This window comes from Epargyreus clarus, unplaced genomic scaffold (assembly GCF_041222505.1).
Source record: "Epargyreus clarus isolate Ecla_fem2 unplaced genomic scaffold, WU_Ecla_fem_2.2 ptg000039l, whole genome shotgun sequence".
NCBI classification, from domain to species: domain Eukaryota; kingdom Metazoa; phylum Arthropoda; class Insecta; order Lepidoptera; family Hesperiidae; genus Epargyreus; species Epargyreus clarus.
The window spans coordinates 364,313-387,198 of NW_027332242.1; the positions used below are offsets into that span (position 1 = coordinate 364,313).

Here is a 22,886-nt window from a genome sequence, read left to right on the forward strand (position 1 = left end):
AGCCAGTTTTCTGTCTGAGCGGCAAATCAAAGTCGTAGTTGACGGGTGCTGCTCAGACACAAAGCTTGTTAACGCCGGCGTCCCTCAGGGCTCTGTCCTCTCTCCCACACTAATCATTCTGCATATCAATGACATGTTGCAAAAAACTGGCAGCATTCATTGCTATGCAGATGATAGTACGGGAGATGCTGTGTACACAGACCGTGCAAATACCTCTCGGACTCTCGTGGAGGAAAGTAGAAACCGACTTGTGTCTGAAATCGAGGACTCTCTGGAGCAAGTCTCGACATGGGGTCGACTTAACCTTGTTGAGTTCAATCCTACGAAGACACAAGTCTGCGCGTTTACCGCTAAAAAAACCCCATTCGTTATAGCGCCACGGTTCCAAGGAATTCCACTCACCATTAATAAAAGTATAGGGATCCTAGGAGTTGACATATCGTGTGATGTGCAGTACCGGGGTCATTTGGACGTTAAGGCGAAGTTGGCGTCAAGAAAGCTGGGCGTCTTGAACAGAGCGAAGCAGTACTTCACTGCGGGGCAACTGCTTCTGCTTTATAAGGCGCAAGTAAGACCCCACATGGAGTACTGCTCACATCTCTGGGCAGGGGCGCCCCAATACCAACTTAACCCACTTGACTCCGTGCAGAAACGCGCAATACGAATCGTCAACGATCCGAGGATCTCCGATCGGCTAGAACCTTTAAGTTTACGGAGGGACATAGGTTCCCTCTGCGTGTTCTACCGGCTTTATAATGGTGAGTGTTCCGAGGAACTATTTGACCTGGTGCCTACGTCACCATTCCTCCATCGCACCACTCGCCGAAGGATGAAGTTCCATCCACACCAACTGGACTCGTGGCGGTCCTCCACGGTTCGGTTTGCACGGACGTTCTTGCCACGGACGTGTAAGATGTGGAATGAGCTTCCTCCCGAGGTATTCCCGGAGCGCTATGACATGGGGCTCTTCAAAAAAGGTGCAAAAAGAGCTCTCCTTCAAAGCCGGCGATGCATTGGCGACTCCTCTGGTGTTGCAAATGTCCATAGGCGACGTTAACTACTTTCCATCAGGTAGCACGTCTGCTTTATCGTCAGGTTCAAATATAAAAAAAAAAAAAACCCGCGTTAGACGCACAATCGGTGTGCTCTCAGCGTTCTACCGATATTAGGAGAAGCGAACTAGAAGCAGAAAAGCGTCTTCTAGAAGTACGGTATAGACAGTTGCGTTTAGAAACGGAGATAATGGAGAAGCAAATAGCAATAGATAAGGTCGTCACGTCACGCGAGGAAACTGATAGGGAGAGTGTAGGCAACCAACGTAGGGCGAACGATAGGCGCGTCGAAACCTGGTTGAATGAGAGTCAACCACGGGGGGAGCGGCACGAGGCAGACACGGTCCGCGAAGTAATATTGGAGCCGGGCCAACCGATACACAGTAGCGAGCCGATAGCTAGGGTGCCGACGGCGGCCAAAGACGATGTGGTAGACAGGTTAGTTTTCGCGTTAGAAAACATGTCGCGAGGTCGACCTTCATCGCGGCAAACGCAGGAATTGCCTTTTTTCGACGGGGGCCCGAGGAAGTGGTTACCCTTCAAGGCCGCGATGAGGGACTCGACGGCACTCTACCAAATGCCGCCATCGGAAAATCTAGCTAGGTTGAGGGCATGCCTACGGGGGGAGGCCAGGCAGGCCGTGTCAGCCTTATTATATTCGGCTACGGAACCTACACAAATATTGCGTACACTCGAGCAGTGTTTCGGCCGACCGGGGGCAATCATAGACCAGGCGGTGAACGAGGTACTTAGGTTACCTAGCGTAGGTTCCACGGCAAACGAATTAAATATGTTCGCGGTTAAAGTTCAAAATGTGGTAACGGTAATTCAAAGTATACTCGTAGATCCACAAGGTAAGGATACGGATCCGAGATTGTCGCGAATAATTAGTGAGAAGTTAAGTCCCCATTTAAAAAGTAAGTGGTATGACTACGCGTACGAAAGTAGAGAGGAATCGCAATCGGAGTTAGGAAGATTAGCGAGCTTTTTTATGCGAGAAGCGGACAGGGCAATTCAATTTTCGCACGATAGGATTGCCATAAATACGCGTCCCGTGCAACGTATTGTACAACTTCGCAAGCCGGTGTATGCCACAGCAGAGGGTCCCAGTAAGACGGGACAGACAGAATGCGTCTGCTGCGGAGTTGGGCACCGGACGTATGTATGCGATAAAATAGCGGCTATGTCGGTACAACAAAGATGGGAATGGGCAAAGGACGCGCGTGTTTGTTATACGTGTTTAGATAGTAGACACAGGAAGTTCGCATGTAGGGGTAAGAGTTACGGTGTAGGCGAGTGTAGGCGACCACACCACGCGTTGTTACACACTAGTCCGCGGAGGATAGATAGTGAGGAGAGCGGGGTCGAGTCGGTCACGGCGGCATCGGCACATATGCCTACCGAAAAAATACAGGTCCTACTCAAGGTGTGCCCGGTTACCCTTAAAGGGAGGCCGGGAGGTGCACACGCACGCGCTGTTAGACGAGGGTTCGACGATAACTTTAGTTGACGAGGATGTAGCGGCCTCCATAGGAGCTCGAGGCCCTATCAGAGCCCTTAACATCGTGGGAGCTACCTCTAGTCAACAGGAACCCGGTAGTCGCGTCGTGTGCATGAGAGTGAGAGGACAGAACGGCCACTCGTACGAAATTAAAGCTCGTACGGTTAGGAACCTCACATTAGGAAATCAGAGCATAGAAAGGGATTTCTTAAAGTATCCTCACTTAAAGAGAGTACCAAGGGACATAGTGTGTTACGCGAACGCAAAGCCTCGGGTATTGATAGGCGCCGATAATTGGCATCTGATAGTATCGCGTAAATTAGTAACAGGGAATAAAAAACAGCCGGCCGCGTCGTTGACTCAGTTAGGATGGGTGTTGCATGGGTCAGTTTCGCGCAGCGTCGTGGTGGAGAGGGCCATGGTCCTCTATGTGCGCACTCAACAACAGTGCATCAAGCACGCGCACACGGACGATCAGCTGAGCGAGCTGGTCAAAGCCCACTACAACATTGACGCAATAGGCATTACGCCGAACCGCAAGCCCATACCTAGTGAGACGCGAGCTGTTAGCATTACTAAACAGATGGACAAGCGCATAAACGGGCGATTCGAAGTGGGTCAGCCTTGGGTCAGCGATGACGTAACTCTACCGCCGAGTTACGGTATGGCATGCAGGGGTTTACAAGGAATCGAGCGAAATATGGACAGATCGCCCGCGTTCAAGGAAGCCTATACTAGGCAGGTAAACGCGCTGTTAGACAAGGGTTATGCGGAACCCAATACGGGTCAGTATGTTAGTAGCGATAGGGAATGGTACTTACCCCACTTCGCCGTCACTAACCCGAACAAACCGGGAAAGCTAAGGCTAGTGTTCGACGCCGCGGCGCGAGCGAATGGGAAATGCCTTAACGACGTATTGTTAGATGGCCAGGATTTGTTGCAATCTCTAAACGGGATTTTGTTCGGGTTTAGAGCGAGACGGGTAGCATTAACAGCTGATATATAATAATAATAATAATAATAAAATCATTTATTCGCAGAAGTTGTAGCCGCATGCACACATACATAAAAAAAAAAAAAAAAAAACACAATTATAAAAAATAGACAATCACAAAAACGAAATGATAATTAAACACAATAAAACCTAAAACAAAGTATAAAAAATAATAACTTAAAAACAATAAAATAAGAATTGTGACACGTGTGCTGCAGCATAACACCGCGAAATGGGCCGAACTCAGCAATGCCATTGCCGGCGACACCGCACAATGATGCTGATTTTCAGTCCGCCCGTTGTTTTGGGGCAACTCGCACGACCGTACGCGCATCCCGTCGGCACCAAATTATAAAAACGGCACCAAATGATAGAAGCTATCCAAACAGTTACAGTGAACAGCGATTATATAGAATTTTTAACATTTATTAAGACGTCACGACGCACAAGATCTGGAACACCAACTCTTATACTTATAACCTAAAATCTAAGAGGTAAGTTTGTTAAAGAACTTAATAAAGAAATGCTGAATTGTGTTATATATGTCTACTTTTTTGTTCCCTAAGCAATAATAACTTATATTTATATTTAAAGCCGTTTATTGATTGCAGGCTACGTAGCGGAGGAGGCAGGTTGTTCCAGCATTTCGTGGCACTGTACTTGAAACTACCTCTAAATGCAGCTGAACAGTTGGGTGGATATATTAACTTATCAGAAGCCGATCTAGTATTAAAAGTCCTGTATTGATCTTTAGCCCAAATCAGTTTATTATAAAGATATATGGGTTCTTTGTTTTTAATGACTCCAAATAATAATGAGGCAAAGTGCAGTCTACTACGCAAGTCCATCTTGAGGATATTAGCGCTATTAAGGAATGGTGTAACGTGTGCCCGCGGCGGTATATTAAAACAGAAACGTGCGCATGCGTTCTGTACTCGCTGAATGACATTCTTAGTTCGAGCTAGCAGACGTGGTTGTATGAGAGTATTCGCATAATTAAATTTGGAGAGAACCAACGCTTCACAAAGATTGATACGTAAAGTATTACTAAGGTAATTCCGAATTCGATACAGGACCTTAAGCCTAAAGAAGCAATTTCGGGCTATATTTATTATGTGCTTTTCAAACCTAAGATTCTCGTCCACAATCACCCCGAGATTCCTAGCCTCCGTAACTCTTTCAATTGGATCACCATTAATGAGAATATTAGGATTTCTACTGCCAATTTTCTGGATCTGAGCGCGAGTTCCCAGAATTAAGTATTTCGACTTTGCCGGATTTAAAACTAGAGTATTACGTTCAGACCATGAACTTATGCGATTGAGATCTGAATTCAAGGCACTCACCGCTTTGTCTACATCACAAGGCTTAAAACTAATATAGACCTGCAGGTCATCTGCGTACATGTGGTATTTGCAATGTTTTATGTTGTTAATAACATCAGTGCTATACAATATGAAGAGCAAAGGGCCCAAAATAGACCCTTGCGGTACGCCTCGATCAAGAAATCGGCATGCTGATGTTCTTCTCAACCCACTATGAGTGTGTTGAAGCTCGACCTGCTGTGAGCGGTTATTAAAATAGCTATTGAACCACCTGACTGCTTCTGAGCTAACTCCGTAATACGACAACTTAGAAAGCAATAAAGATATATTTAATGTTTCGAAAGCACGTGAAAAATCAAGCAACACTGAAATTGTCCCCTCTCCTTGATCCTGTGCAGTCAAAATATCATCTATTACATCCATTAAAGCAGAGGTGGTACTATGACGTTTTCTGAAACCAGACTGATGTGTTGGTAAAACATTATTAATCTCCAAGTAATGTGTTAACTGGTTACAAGCTGCCCTTTCTATGACCTTGGATAGGCACGGTAGAATGCTAATAGGTCTAAGATCGGATGGTGAAACAGGATTATTTATTTTTGGTATCGGTTTTACAAGGGCTTGCTGCCAAATATCTGGGAAGGTATGTGTTTCAAACGACTTATTGACCATTGCTGTTATCACTGTGAGGCATTCCGGTAGTACCAGCTGCAACATCTCGAGAGATATACCATCACGTCCTACTGCATTAGACTGTAATGAAGCCAAAATCTTAGCAACTTCACACTCGGTGACTGGATTGAATTGGAAGGACACTTGAGAAGTTCGACTGAATTCGTACAAAGTCAGCATGGAAATTGGAACTTTATTATTTCCCGGAGCTCTCAAAAAATAGTCGTTTAAAGCATTTGGGTCATTGAAGTGTGGTGGAAGAGATGTATCTTTGCTACTCAATTGTACTTGCTGTTTAATATGTTTCCACATTACCTTTGGATTTTTTATATTGGCATTGATATAAAATTGAAAATACGCTACTTTTTCGGAGGCTATGGCAGCATTAACAATTGTTTTCAGCTCCTTGTAATAAGCCTTATGAGATGTCTTTTTGGACTTCCTAGCTCTAACTTGTGCCTCATCCCGGGTCTTCATCATAGATTTAATATTATATGTAATCCAAGGATAATTGTTCCTTTCCTTTATGTAAATGCTTTTTAGAGGTGCATGAATGTTATATAAATTTAATATTGTATTGTTAAAAGCCGTAACCATGTTATTGACATCTTGCAATGATATAATAATTTGCCAATTTATAGATTTTAAGTATTGATTGAAGGCATCAAAATCGATACTTTTCAGTGGCCGGAACGAAAAAAACCTTGGTTTAGGGCGGATTTTTGGCAGGTTAATTTCAAATGTCACTATAGCATGACTACTTAAATCGTTGACATGGTCTACTTGCACGCATGATATCGGTATATCAGTACAAACAATATCCAACAGCGTTTCACTACTATCCGTGAAATGAGTGGGGTTTTCCACCCATTGTAGGAGATTATTACATGCTAAAAAATCCGACAGCATGGCATTACTCACGCTGTTTTTATTTAAGATGTCAATATTAAAGTCGCCTACTAAAATAATGTGATCGTATTTAGTGAAGGACCCCAACGATTCACTTAATGCATCCAAAAATAACTGTATACGTAACCAGGGAGGACGATACGCGGTTCCAATTGCAATGGACTTACCACTAATGTTAATGTTTAACCACATTTGCTCTACAGTGGGACAAATAGGATGTTGAATAATTCTCACAGGTAAGTCCTGTCTGAAATAAAAACCCACTCCACCTCCGCGCGCTCTCACAGCGACCGGCCTAGGAACGTGCCGTAGTCGGTATCCCGGCACTGAGGGAGCACGTCCTTCTTCCCCTTCCCGAAGCCACGTTTCATTAATGGCCATTATGTCCACCGAGTGACGCGCCATAGCTACCACGAACTCGTCGTGTCTTGTTCTAAGAGATCCAGGGTTCAGTAAACCAATTTTCATTTTATATGATTTAATCATTGTTAAAGAGATATATGAATTTACTATAAAGGAATTTGTCATAACTGATACACATTAACATTGACCCTTGGGGTAAGTTTTCAACTACAGTCTGAAACGGATTAAGCGGACTTGTTAAATAAAATGTGTGTGTAACGATATTTATTATTAATAAAAAGCATATTGTGTCCTGCTTAATAAAAACCGAACATGTAATCTGACGAGTTATGCTGCAGCACAGAACATAGTTAATAATATAAATGAAACTATTTTTATCACTAATCTCGACAAAAAACAATAAAACTAAGTACACATATAAGTAGCAATTTAGTAAATACAAATATCTAACCACAATATAAAGGTACATTTGATTATTATAAAAACGGCCTGACGTTATTAACGTAAAACTAAAACTTAAAAAACAATAAATAATGTATAAAAAGAATGGTCTATAATGTAAAATATGAAAACATTGGTAAAGAGAAATTATATAAAGAAGCGTCCAACATATCAATCTCCAAAAAATTTTAATATATCCGAATCTGAGCGAATACGATAACGTGCTGAATCTGGTTGCCGGCGTGCGAAAATACATCCATTTCGCGTCCACACAAACCGCCAGCCCCTACGTCGACCTTCCTCACGCGCTTTATAAAATAGGTGTCTATTAATCGGAGTAAGACGTTCATTGATGTAAAATCGTCTTGGCTCCGCACTTAAGTTCAGTCCCGCAGTGTCGGCTCCCCTCCGCACGCGCGCTGCTTTTATTAGCTGGTCTCGAACTGCACGCCGAGCGAGACGCACAACAATTGGACGCGGTCTCGGTTTGTCACCCGAGTCCTCAGCGCGCCGAACGCCCGCACGGGCCACACTTACGACGTCACGCTCGTCCAGTTCAACGCCAATCTTTGTGGCTAGCGCTGTGACAAGGTGCAGCGGATTCTCGCCCTTAAGCTCACACACACCAGCAATTTCGACGTCATTCATAAACAGATCCTGGTCCCGGTCATTCAGCTGTTTCTTTAATTCTACCAATGTTTCCTCTACTTGAGGATCCGCGGACGAAATTTGACTACTGGTTGTGTTTTGCTCGAGACGTAACACCTTTTTTTCAACATCACCTATCCTGAGGCTTAGTTCGCTCACATTTGAATTAATTGTTGACATCTCTTGCCGAAAGGAAGTTATCTCATGTACAATTGTGGTAAGCTGCTCACGTATCAGTCTCATTTCATTAGCGATATCAATATTGGTACTGTGATGCCCTCTATTAGCATGATCAATAAGTGCATCGGTAAATTCTGTGTCCATGCCACCAGAGCTGCTAGATTTCGGTGTAGCGCTTGAAGCGCTTGCGCAGGGAATCTTGGACTTACAACCACGGCATTGCCATTTGTTTGGCACCCGGCTATCACTATTGATATTAGCACATTGCCGATGAAATACACTAGAGCACTTACAACATTTTGCACCGTCCATTACAGACGCGAACTTCCCACAGCCGCTGCACTTATTCGTCATATTATTAAAGTCCAATGTTATAACAGTTCACAGACTCCGCCAAGAGATGGCGCCACGTGGTGCATTAAATATTTAAATGTTCTACTTAAAATCTAAATAGTTTTGTACGTATATAATTATTATAAAGCACTTTGGACATTCAAAAATTACCTAAAAATGTATATATTTGTGGTTGATCACGTCTAATTAGGCCAACGGAGCACAGCTGGTCGTGACATTGTGAACAGCTGATCGACAGTCAACTGTTTTGTAGAATATTAATAACTAATATACACGACTGACACCTCACTCCGAACACTTTACTACACAGCACTACTGAACTGTTCTTATTTTCACAATAATTTGCCACAATTTCCGTTTAAAACATTTAATAAAAAAATTATAATGTGGGATATAACATGCTTTGACAGCCGTCCGAGCTACCCTCATACCCGAGTCAACTGGTTTAATAAGCCTTATGAGATGTCTTTTTGGACTTCCTAGCTCTAACTTGTGCCTCATCCCGGGTCTTCATCATAGATTTAATATTATATGTAATCCAAGGATAATTGTTCCTTTCCTTTATGTAAATGCTTTTTAGAGGTGCATGAATGTTATATAAATTTAATATTGTATTGTTAAAAGCCGTAACCATGTTATTGACATCTTGCAATGATATAATAATTTGCCAATTTATAGATTTTAAGTATTGATTGAAGGCATCAAAATCGATACTTTTCAGTGGCCGGAACGAAAAAAACCTTGGTTTAGGGCGGATTTTTGGCAGGTTAATTTCAAATGTCACTATAGCATGACTACTTAAATCGTTGACATGGTCTACTTGCACGCATGATATCGGTATATCAGTACAAACAATATCCAACAGCGTTTCACTACTATCCGTGAAATGAGTGGGGTTTTCCACCCATTGTAGGAGATTATTACATGCTAAAAAATCCGACAGCATGGCATTACTCACGCTGTTTTTATTTAAGATGTCAATATTAAAGTCGCCTACTAAAATAATGTGATCGTATTTAGTGAAGGACCCCAACGATTCACTTAATGCATCCAAAAATAACTGTATACGTAACCAGGGAGGACGATACGCGGTTCCAATTGCAATGGACTTACCACTAATGTTAATGTTTAACCACATTTGCTCTACAGTGGGACAAATAGGATGTTGAATAATTCTCACAGGTAAGTCCTGTCTGAAATAAAAACCCACTCCACCTCCGCGCGCTCTCACAGCGACCGGCCTAGGAACGTGCCGTAGTCGGTATCCCGGCACTGAGGGAGCACGTCCTTCTTCCCCTTCCCGAAGCCACGTTTCATTAATGGCCATTATGTCCACCGAGTGACGCGCCATAGCTACCACGAACTCGTCGTGTCTTGTTCTAAGAGATCCAGGGTTCAGTAAACCAATTTTCATTTTATATGATTTAATCATTGTTAAAGAGATATATGAATTTACTATAAAGGAATTTGTCATAACTGATACACATTAACATTGACCCTTGGGGTAAGTTTTCAACTACAGTCTGAAACGGATTAAGCGGACTTGTTAAATAAAATGTGTGTGTAACGATATTTATTATTAATAAAAAGCATATTGTGTCCTGCTTAATAAAAACCGAACATGTAATCTGACGAGTTATGCTGCAGCACAGAACATAGTTAATAATATAAATGAAACTATTTTTATCACTAATCTCGACAAAAAACAATAAAACTAAGTACACATATAAGTAGCAATTTAGTAAATACAAATATCTAACCACAATATAAAGGTACATTTGATTATTATAAAAACGGCCTGACGTTATTAACGTAAAACTAAAACTTAAAAAACAATAAATAATGTATAAAAAGAATGGTCTATAATGTAAAATATGAAAACATTGGTAAAGAGAAATTATATAAAGAAGCGTCCAACATATCAATCTCCAAAAAATTTTAATATATCCGAATCTGAGCGAATACGATAACGTGCTGAATCTGGTTGCCGGCGTGCGAAAATACATCCATTTCGCGTCCACACAAACCGCCAGCCCCTACGTCGACCTTCCTCACGCGCTTTATAAAATAGGTGTCTATTAATCGGAGTAAGACGTTCATTGATGTAAAATCGTCTTGGCTCCGCACTTAAGTTCAGTCCCGCAGTGTCGGCTCCCCTCCGCACGCGCGCTGCTTTTATTAGCTGGTCTCGAACTGCACGCCGAGCGAGACGCACAACAATTGGACGCGGTCTCGGTTTGTCACCCGAGTCCTCAGCGCGCCGAACGCCCGCACGGGCCACACTTACGACGTCACGCTCGTCCAGTTCAACGCCAATCTTTGTGGCTAGCGCTGTGACAAGGTGCAGCGGATTCTCGCCCTTAAGCTCACACACACCAGCAATTTCGACGTCATTCATAAACAGATCCTGGTCCCGGTCATTCAGCTGTTTCTTTAATTCTACCAATGTTTCCTCTACTTGAGGATCCGCGGACGAAATTTGACTACTGGTTGTGTTTTGCTCGAGACGTAACACCTTTTTTTCAACATCACCTATCCTGAGGCTTAGTTCGCTCACATTTGAATTAATTGTTGACATCTCTTGCCGAAAGGAAGTTATCTCATGTACAATTGTGGTAAGCTGCTCACGTATCAGTCTCATTTCATTAGCGATATCAATATTGGTACTGTGATGCCCTCTATTAGCATGATCAATAAGTGCATCGGTAAATTCTGTGTCCATGCCACCAGAGCTGCTAGATTTCGGTGTAGCGCTTGAAGCGCTTGCGCAGGGAATCTTGGACTTACAACCACGGCATTGCCATTTGTTTGGCACCCGGCTATCACTATTGATATTAGCACATTGCCGATGAAATACACTAGAGCACTTACAACATTTTGCACCGTCCATTACAGACGCGAACTTCCCACAGCCGCTGCACTTATTCGTCATATTATTAAAGTCCAATGTTATAACAGTTCACAGACTCCGCCAAGAGATGGCGCCACGTGGTGCATTAAATATTTAAATGTTCTACTTAAAATCTAAATAGTTTTGTACGTATATAATTATTATAAAGCACTTTGGACATTCAAAAATTACCTAAAAATGTATATATTTGTGGTTGATCACGTCTAATTAGGCCAACGGAGCACAGCTGGTCGTGACATTGTGAACAGCTGATCGACAGTCAACTGTTTTGTAGAATATTAATAACTAATATACACGACTGACACCTCACTCCGAACACTTTACTACACAGCACTACTGAACTGTTCTTATTTTCACAATAATTTGCCACAATTTCCGTTTAAAACATTTAATAAAAAAATTATAATGTGGGATATAACATGCTTTGACAGCCGTCCGAGCTACCCTCATACCCGAGTCAACTGGTTTAACTGGTGATACTTTCGATTTGGCACAGACTAGCTGGATGGAGCTCTTGCCAGCGACGATGGTGTGCAAGTATACAACACCTCCGTACGCCTGTTCACTGGCATCCGCGAAACCTAAAAGGGTGACCTCACTATCCATGACTACTCCGAGATGGCGCGGGATTTTTAAATTATTAAGAAGCGGTAGTTCAGAACAGAATTGCTTCCATTGCCGCATAACATTCAAGGGAGGCTCGTCATGTCAATCTAACTTTAACAACCAAAGATGTTTAATTAACAACTTGGCGTAAAGAATAACAGGGGCAACTAATCCCAGTAAGTCCCACAACCGAGCTACCGTGGACAGAACAGTACGCTTAGTGCACTGTTCGCCAGGCATGGTGACATGAAAACTAAACACGTCAGCAGCAGGGTTCCACAAAACGCCTAGGATTTTATGCGGCAATGTTTTGTCAAATTCTAATTCTGGCTCTAAGCGGTGAGAAGCGGGGATGGATGACAGAACTGACAGAGAATTACAAGACCATTTTACTAAATCAAAGTTAGCTAATTTAAATAATCTAATAAGTTGATCGGAAGTTTGTAAGGCTTCAGATTCAGATGGAACTGAGAAAACAAAGTCATCCATATATAAAGCATGAGACATTGCCTTAGCCTGTTGGAACTGTTCTCCATTATCAGAGAAAAGCTGTTGAACAGTTCTTAATGCCAAGTACGGGCTAGACTTAAGTCCGAAGCAAACGCGGTTAAATTGATAAGCGGTGATAGATTCCTCAGGATTAAACCGATATAGTATACGTTGGTAACACCTATCCGATTCACGAACCTCTATACATAAGAACATTTGCCGAATATCAGCCGATAACGCGAAAGAGAATAATCTAAAATTTAAAAGAATAGTAAATAAGTCACCTTGCAAGTTAGGGCCACTATATAATATATCATTTAGCGCGATATTTGTGGACGTTTTGGCACTAGCGTCCAAGACCACCCTCATCTTAGTCGAGGTCTTGTCCTCACGGATAACTCCGTGATGCGGTATGTAGTAAGTAGGACAATTCACCTCGCCTGCGGGAACAATGGAAAGGTAACCTTTCTGTATATAATCGCGTATGACTTCTTCATACGCGAGCTTGAACTGCGGTGAGCGTTTAAATTTATTTTCTAAATATAAAAAACGCCGTTTAGCTGCGATATAGGAATCCCCTAGTGAAGAAGGATCCTTAAGAAAAGGAAGGGCGACTGTGTATCGACCAGTGGACGGGTCCCGAGTAGTGGAAGTGGTATACAACTGCTCACATTCCTCGTCTTCCTGGCTTCTAGCGGGTTTACAACAGACCTCTTCGAGTTCCCAAAACCTTTTAAGAATGGTTTTAACCGGTTCCTGGGAAGTGTGTAAACAGGTAGTCAAATTACAAGAAGAACTGAGCGTAGGAACCGAACCCATGAAAATATACCCTAATACAGTCTGTATAGCCGGGGGAGTCGATTCCAAAGGAAACTCGACCTTATGCGGTAGCAATAAATGCGGGAATAAAGAAGCGCCTATTAACATATCTACAGCTCCCGGCTCCATGAATGAGTCATCCGCCAGCTGTAGATCATGTACGTGCGAAAACAGCGAAGTATCGATGCGAGCGGTCGGCAGATTTTCTGTTATTTTATCGATTAAAAATGCATTCATATCAAAGCTTATGTTACTATCGAAACGAGAATGAAATTTAACATGAACAGAACCCCTTACCGGCTTTAATAAACCACCTATTCACCATTCACCACCCTTCACAAGGGAATGAGAATTTTGCGTGTTATTTAGGCCCAATTTGCGGGCGAGCGAATCAGTTATAAAGTTTACCTGCGACGCGGAATCGAGCAAGACACGGGCGGTATGGATGTTACCTAAATGGTCATACATGTGCACTCGCGCCGTAGCTAATAGCACCGTAGATGTCTTGCTCGCACTTATGCGTCCGCGCATCGCCGGTCGTTCCAATGATATGCAGTTTAAATTTGAGCCTGCACAAGGTGGACGCGTGTCATTTGCATTAACTTGTATGGTTCCTATTGTGGATGGTTTTATTTCAGTTTTCGTGAAATGTAATAACGTATGATGGTTTTGGTTGCAAGTTTTACATCTCGATAACGAATTACATTTCTTAAAGGAATGTCGCGTGCTTAAACAATTAATGCAACACGACTTATCCTTTACGTATTTAAAACGTTCGTTCGGTGTTAAGTCGTGAAACATAGGACAGCGGTATAAGTGTTCGTGTGTATCGTTAATACATAAGCACGGCGGCAGGGATGACGTAGCGGTTGTAAATGATTGGGGTAGCGATTTGACTTTATGCGTCGTTTTGTTTACGGAACGGATTTGGGTGTTTAAAGCATTTAAAGTATTATTTGTAGTGCGTTGTAGGATTTTAGTTTGTTCTTTAACAAATTCAATTAATTTTTTAAATGTTGGAATTTTATTTGTCCGTTCCGACATTTCAAAGGAGCGTACGGTGTCCGAATCCAATTTTTTCAACGCAACGTACAACAAAATAAAATCTGTAGTATTGTCTAGTTTTAAATTATACAGTGATTGAACGGAGCTATTTAAATTGTCACAAAAATACTCTAAATTACTTGCGTTTGCGGTGTTAATTTTCTTTAAATCGAAAATATTATCTAAATAGGACGTAGCCAACATTCGTTTGTCTTCATATTTATCTATTAAAGATTGATATACAACACTGTAGTTTTCACCGGTAGGTATAATACCTGAGACCACAGATTGCGCCTTGCCAGTTAATTTGCCTATGAGATAATATAGCTTCTCAGTCTCTGTGAGTGCGTTGTTGCTATGCACCGTGGAATTAAAACTGGCAATAAACATCGCCCACATCTTAGGATCGCCGTTGAACATGGGGATGTCAATTGGGGGTAGTTGGGGTCTTATACGAACTGGATCACTAGACTGCGGCTTTTGATTAGGCTGCGTATGAAAGCGGTTTTTAACGCGAACTATGTGACAATATAAGTCTTCTAGTGCGTTCCAACTTTTATAACTTGGAACGTAATCGTGAATTAAAGCCATTTTAAGCTCATTCAATTCGTTTAACACTTGGATAAAGTCACTACGTATTGAATCAGCAGTTTCTGCGGCTACCATAAAGGTATCCATTTTATGCGAATCAGTTACATTTAGGGAAGCGTTATAAATGGTTTGCATACGCTCGAAATATGCAGCGTTTCGTGCTTCTAGAAGCTTCAATTTCATGTCGTCGGCAGACAATGCCTCGGCTAATTGCTGACGTTTCGACATGCTCAGGCAGATTAAAAGTATGTAAGGGGATAGAAATAGGGATATATAATATGTATATAAATAAAATAAATATAATTATACAAATATATAGGTGCGGTTGATGGATTATATAATAGGATAGCTGATAATAATCCGGCTCGAAGGACCAGAAAGTGGGGTGGCGGTTTTGATGCCTATAACTTGTGCACACTGGAACTAGGTAGGCGAAATAGAGAAAGCGCGGAGAAAGAAGAATTGGGTAGCTTTCCCTATGGAATAACGCACGTACCTGTGGTCTTGTAGTTGCAGCTCGGCAGGCCTCTGGATTCTGTGCACTAATTCTAGGCGGGTATGCGGTTTGCGGTGCGCGATGTGAAAAGCGGAAAAATGCGGAAAAATAGGGCCACGTGGTCGCGAAAAGAGAGTACGCAATTGCGGCGCGGTGCGTAAGGTCACGTAGCTCAAGGCCCACTCAACCGTCCTTGGGACTAGTGGCCAATGTGCATACAGTACGTCATCGTAGACGTCACCGGAGTACGTGCGTCGGGATTGGATGATTGCGGATGGGACTGTATGCACAAGCGAATAAGCGTTGCGGCGTAACCACCAAGTGTGATTTTTTTGAAAGTTTAGATCAAATTGGAAATATGATTAACGTTCGCGATCGCTCAGGAAATTAGATAAAACCAAGATAGCTCAAATATACAATATATTTATAGCAATGCTCTAAAAATCATCAAAAGAAATCAAAAGACATAACCCCAAAGTAACACTGATTGTACATTTTGTCTAAAGTCTTAACCAAACCAAACCAAATTATTAACGTTTCGTAAGTGATACCTACCCGCTTCCAAGTACATATATAAAATAACATACGGTACTGTGTCGCCAGTTCTCTCCCCCTTTTTTCCTGGCACGCCATAACACGTCTATATGACCCTCTACGGCCCGCGACTTCTCTAACAATCGTAAATACCTGTATGTCCCGCAACAATCCCCATGATTACGGAACACTCAGAGCCTGAATTGTAACAAAATGGAAATATATCACCTGAATGCAAGTTCTTACATAGCTGTCATCTCACAGATGCCCATCTGCCATTCGGTAAACATCCTAGTTTATTCTGCGCCAGAAGTTTCATTACGTAGATGCGAGGAACTTTCGCAAGCAACAACTTCCCGGCAGAAGCCCACGAGGCCATAGAACCGGGTGTCCACCAATGTATTAGTGTACTACAGCAACTCGCCCTGAAACTCCACGCATCTAGTCCTGCCATGATTGTGCAAAGTGATTAAGTACACAGGGCCACAGAGCGGGCATTGTCAAGATTTCCGTATTAAAAATTCCATCCCGCTTCACACTAATAGTATCTTAAACTGACTGGCGTTTGACATATTATGTTTCAGAACAACTCATTACCAATTACCAATTGGTAATAAGTCATAGATGACACCTCTCGTACCGACGTCCGGTCTACTACTACTATAAACTTACATATCTTTATGATTAAACCATCCTACAATTATCGCGGTCCCGCACAATTTGCCTTACGTTATTGTGGTATCTAACAGTGTTGGGCAAAATGAAATCATGACTAACTATGATTACATATAGTAATCAGTAATTATAAGTACAGATTACAAAAAGTAATCGTAAAAAGTAGTTAAACATTTTGATTACTAACTACTAATTGTAGCTGCAATCACGATTACATGATTACTTTTCATAACTACATATTTAAAATGATGTTGGGCCTTTAAAATTGTATATACGAGCGCGAGCTCGCGCGTTCAAATTTATGTACCTACTTGTGGTTTGCTAGGTAGTTAGTTAAGAGCCTGTTAGAGCGAGAGTGCAGCGTTAAGTCCTACCACCAAACAGACCATAGGCGGCATAGGAATCAAACCCACACCTTCGGGTTTTAACTCGGGTGGCTGTACAGGCTGTACTCTTATTCCACTTTTTACTCGTATTTCATTGCAAAATATAAGTCCATAGAATTCAAATAATCAGTAGATATGACCACTAGATTTTAGCAATCAAATTAATAGCTACATCATGTAGTCTGATCACTGTAGTTATGTTATCAAAAGTAGTCAACTACAATGCAATCATAACTACATGCAGTTAAGCACCCCAGTCGCAGTTAGTAACCAGATTACAAATTGCAGGTAACAACTACTCTAGTATCTAATTCTAATAACGTCTTGAAATTTATTCCGATAACCTTATATAACCTTTTTAGATGTCTTTGTAAGCAATCAATCAACTATTCCAAATTTATTGGAATGTACCTACTTAGTATATTGCATTGCATACAGTCTTTGCCGTGACTTTGTAAACCTATAACAGATTTATGACTTTATTTATTAAATTCACTTCTAGATTTCATTTGCATGTTAAAATATTATTTTATATCACGGCGTGACTTTTAGATTTAATGACCACACGCGACCTGTATATTATATAATATATTACCACATATTTATTACACATTACTTAAGTGTCTTTTACTACTATTTTTCATAAAAACAGACAAAAACAATAATATTCATTATATTCCAATGTTGTACATAGTATTTTTGAATTTTTCCATTTAGGAGGTAACTTTTGACTATTTTTTTTTCAAATAAATGGGGAACAACTCAAAAGTAATAATTATTTAAACTTAACCTGTTCATACAACGTGACAAAACAGCTAACACGGCGAATGCCATATGTCTGACACAAAAGGGTAACTACGCAGTAAATATACTGATACACATTACACACCTACCCCACGCAGTGGGCTGTGCTGGGCTGTGGGCCGGGCTGTGTGGGTGTGTACGACCGCCACAATGGTTTACTCATGGTTTACTGTAAAAGTTTTACCTCTTCTAAATTACATTATTCAAGTAACGTATATAATTTACTAAACTATCAATTAAGTTTTATCTAATGACGTCATAGATTAGTAAAGATACTTCGCCGCCTTTTTTGAATTCTTGACAAATAAAAACATTTTTAGAGAAAATTTACGAATAAATAACTAATACTGCGTAATTTACACAATAAATAAATGATTATTTCAAATATTTTAGGGACATTTTAGCACGGAGACGTGGGAAAACTTTTTACGCAACTATTTCAATTCTCAAAACTGGGTACATTGATTAAAATAAACATTCTACTTACAGTCAAGTGATTCAGTTTTATCCTCGTCGCTATTATGTAGTGTTCCCGACTCAACGTCGGGATAGTAGTATCACTTAAACCCCATATGGCTCGCTCACGCACCAACACTTAAAAGTTGCGCTCCTGAGCTGTCTCCCATCCTTACACGATTGTTTCGTATCTCCTTAAATACTGGCCTAGTCCCCAAATCGTGGAAGCTCGCTCATGAACATCCTATTCCTAAGAAAGGTAGCCGTACAGATCCTAATAACTACCGGCCCATTGCTGTTACCACCTTACTGTCTAAGGTAATGGAACGTGTGCTTAATACCAAGCTGTTATCGTACTTAGAGACTAACGACCTTCTCAGTGACCAACAGTTCGGTTTTCGAAAGAATCGTTCTACAGGAGACCTCCTCATTTATGCCACAACTATATGGGGACACGCAATCGAGAAGCATGGCGAATCACTAGCTGTGTCTTTGGATATATCCAAGGCTTTCGATAGGGTCTGGCATAACGGGCTCCTTAGTAAGCTTCAACCTTTGCAGTTGGATTGCCAACTTTTTAAGTGATCGGTCTATCCGCGTAGTGTTGAACGGATGCTCGTCTGAAGAGCTGTCGATAAATGCCGGTGTTCCTCAAGGGTCTATTCTCTCCGCGACCCTATTTCTTCTGCACATTAATGACCTCTTGAAACCAGGCATTCTAGGTTATGCAGATGACAGCACTGTCGTGGAATGTTACACATCTACTGCTCAAGCTAGCAAAGGCGAGATTCAATTGCAAAGGCCATGGTCAAACGTGTAAACGAAACCCTTAAATTCGTTTCCGAATGGGGTGTGGCGAACAGAGCCATCTTTAACGCCTCTAAGACTCAAGCATGTCTCTTCACCAACAAACGGATCCCCTTTAACTTGGCCCCAAGTTTAAGAAATCAGGCTATACCGATCTCTGATCATCTCGAGATGTTAGGTATGGATTTCTCTCCCACTCTCAATTTCGGTCGCTTCATTGAGTCCCGAGTCAAAACAGCTGCTCGAAAACTTAGCATCTTAAACAAAGTGAAGCACTTCCTTACACCTATGCAAATGCTTACGCTGTACCAGGCGCAAGTCCGTTCGTGTATGGAGTACTGCTGTCACCTATGGGATGGTACAGCTAAGCATCACTTAGAGGCACTGGACTCGGTTGAGGAACGGGCCAAGAGACTCATTGGGGATGAGTCGCTAATTAAAGCCAGGCTCCAAAACCTACAACACCGTCGGCGTGTGGCTCGTCTTGCGGTTTTCTACCGAATTCATTTTGGGGAGTGTGCGCAACAGGTTCACGATCTAGTTCCCCAGCCCCATTCTATCTTCGGACGTCTAGACGCACGGCAGGCTACCACCCCTATCAAGTCGACCTTCCTTTGGTTCGTACGAAGCGTTTGCCTCGTCTTTTCTAATACGAACCGCCAAGGAGTGGAATGCCCTGCAGACTTCTGTGTTTCCCGACACATATAATCTAGGAGTCTTCAAGTCAAGAGTGAATAGGCTACTTCTAGGCAAGCGTGGCACATCTTAGGCCTCATCGAAGCTTACCATCAGGCGAGATCGAGGCCAAGCGCATGCCTATCAACTAATAAAAAAAAAAATAAAAAAAACACGCCCGTACTCACCGACGGTCTAGCATGACTGCCCCCACACAGTCCGCTCTCATTCCGTGTCGTATGCGCTCGAGACAAACTACCCACAATATGATACACTACAGTAATGTAATTTAAAAAAAAGACCTTCAACTCTTTCACTCTGATGATGCTGGCGTGCTTCCAACCTAAACCATTGGAGTTAGTCATTTTGTGTTTTCATATATGTATTAACGTCAGTAATTAGTCACATAGAATGAAAATTTTGACCTTCAAGGTCTTAACCCTGATAAAGCAAGGTTGCTTCTCGCCTAAACCGTATGAGTTATACATTTAATACTTACGGATATTTAAACAGTATCAAAGCTAGACTTTACCTTTTTTTCATGATCACGTTTATACAATTGTATATTATATTTGAAAGAAACACAGTTAGTACATACTCATTTAATAACCTTTTGCCATTTTAACTATTCCAGGTTAGAATATATAATGAAATATGAATATAAAGCATGTTTATTTATATGAAACATATTCACCTAACCATTATAACCATAGGTTATACTCGTACCATACATAAACATTTACAGATTTCACCTCATTTCTACTTGATTACTTTTACACAATACTAGTAGTATTTTAAAATAATAACCATATTTACCTTTAACACATCAATTACTTATCTTACATAGTTTCCTCTTGCTTACAAGCTGTCTGCGATACGACTATAAACCGACTAAACGAGCCAACGTTAACACAGCCTTTTATAGGGATTTTAGATGCATACTACCCGCAATATAAGGGTATTTTCTTATAAACTACCTATTTTAATATTTATTCTTCAATCATTGCTGTTAAGACGACAACATCCGGCCATCCTGCATACGCATTCGTCCTCGAATGCGTCCAAGTTTGGTGCTGTAGCTGAGAACAGAAACGTGTTATTAACAATGGTATAAAATACTATAAGATTTTGCATACAACATCCAATCAACTGAACAACAACTATTCCTTCACTGGTAAGTTTCATTCAGAAGATCTCACTTTTAGCTTTCACATTTACAACACTATCGTCGTGCTATGCCATCGCCGATAAGCATTATTATAATGTTGTAAAAATGAAATATTCAATTCCCACAAGCAAATAACTACTATTCCATCATCGGTAAGCAGTATTTACTTTTACACGTCCAATCAACTGAATAACAACTATTTCATCACCGGTAAGCTTTATTCAGAGCAGAAGATCTATGTTCTGTTTTCACATTTACAACACTATCGTGCTATGCCATTGCCGGTAAGCATTATTATAATGTTGTAAAAATGAAATATTCAATTCCCACAAGCAAATAACTACTATTCCATCATCGGTAAGCAGTATTTACTTTTACACGTTCAATCAACTGAATAACAACTATTCCATCACCGGTAAGCTTTATTCAGAAGATCTTTTTTCTGTTTTCACATTTACAACACTATCGTGCTATGCCATCGCCGGTAAGCATTATTATAATGTTGTAAAAAATGAAATATTCAATTCTCACAAGTAAATAACTACTATTCCATCATCGGTAAGCAGTATTTACTTTTCTAACAAGACGTTTTTCACTTGTAATAGTATTTTCACAATTATTCCGTCATCTTCATATGTTTGAAGCATAAGCACCAGACACAGTAAATCAGAATATTAGTAGATAATGCCATATACTGTTTAGCTGACCTGACAACATCCGGACATCTATACTTATTTATGTCTGCATCGATAAAAGGTTCAATTTCTTTACAAAACATGAGACCCGTTATCAATCTTCTTCTTCGTCTTCTCAAGTGCCTTTCCGACTAGCGAAGGTTGGTCGTCAATCATGCAAGCTTCCTTTGATCTTTAGCAAGGCGAAATAGTTGGGCAGCACTCGCTATCCGTGTCCACTCTATTATATTTCGTAATCAAGATTTCTTTCTCCGACCACTTTTCTTTAGCCAGCTACTTTTCCCATCATAATAAGTTACAGCAATTGGTATCTGTAATGTTTAATGATATGACCATGTAGGCAACTCCTTCTGCGCTCGATGGTCTGCTAAAATTCTCGTTTTTTTGGGTCACCCGTCGGAGAACCTCTTCATTGGTCACTCTTTGAATCCAACCAATGCACAGCATCCGTCTATATGCCCACATCTCGAAAGCTTCTGTCCCTCCTCTTCACTGTCCCTTAGTTCATTCAGTCACGTGCCGAGTATATGCATGCTCAAGTATGTGCTCATCAACAGAAATCCGCGTCTCTGTCAGTTTCCCGGTTGAAACTACCATGCACTTTTCCACTGCAAACATTCACTTTGTCAGCCATTTGTTTGAAGCTCTTGCTCTAATGATGCTATCAGCACGGTGTCATCTGCATATTTGAGGTTGTTAATCAGTCACACATTAACCTTCTCAATCACAACCTAAAATTGCAATGACCTGAAAACGATAAACATTATTACCGAAAAATTCATATTCATTAAATATATTCTTAAACGCCTCTGCTTCACCTGACTTTTATATATTAGTCTCCCGTAGCTGTATAAACTATATGACATGTATCATTTATAGCTAATACTCTCACAACGAGACTAGTTCGGTGTTTCTATAGAGAATATGCCTAGACATGATGCATTTGTGAACCGTATGAAATTTATATGAAGTAAATTATTGTATAAGAGAAAAGCCATATAACATTTACATGCTTTTATTTGGAATATTAAACAGCATTATTATTCATTTGGCTATGATCTACACATAATAAGAATGAAAGTTTCGCAAGTCTATATTGTATGTCGTTCTACATTGAATATATTTGAGACAGAAAAAGAAAATAGAACAGGGAATAAAAAGCAATTTCAATCATATTTAGATTTTTTGTCTGTCCGTTTGTATGTATTTGTGTTTGGAAATGCGTCAAACCAAAATTAAGAAATTGAATTTAAATGGATCAACAATACGTTTCTAGTTAATATATTGAATT

At 40.9% G+C, this 22,886-nt stretch overlaps 2 protein-coding genes across 2 annotated transcripts; both read right to left on the minus strand.

Moving 5' to 3' along the window:
* Positions 1–7,373: 7,373 nt before the first annotated feature.
* Positions 7,374–8,439, minus strand: LOC140757072 (uncharacterized). Its single transcript, XM_073092611.1, has one exon. It carries the CDS (start codon positions 8,437–8,439, stop codon positions 7,429–7,431), a length of 1,011 nt encoding a protein of 336 aa, XP_072948712.1. The 3' UTR covers positions 7,374–7,428.
* Positions 8,440–10,305: 1,866 nt separating this feature from the next.
* On the minus strand, positions 10,306–11,371 carry LOC140757073 (uncharacterized). The gene has a single exon (XM_073092612.1). It carries the CDS (start codon positions 11,369–11,371, stop codon positions 10,361–10,363), a length of 1,011 nt encoding a protein of 336 aa, XP_072948713.1. The 3' UTR covers positions 10,306–10,360.
* Between the last annotated feature and the right edge of the window lie 11,515 nt (positions 11,372–22,886).

Excerpts from the sequence above, each read along its gene's own strand:
- LOC140757072 (XM_073092611.1), bottom strand. The coding sequence starts at position 8,439 with ATGACGAATAAGTGCAGCGGCTGTGGGAAGTTCGCGTCTGTAATGGAC.
- LOC140757073 (XM_073092612.1), bottom strand. The coding sequence starts at position 11,371 with ATGACGAATAAGTGCAGCGGCTGTGGGAAGTTCGCGTCTGTAATGGAC.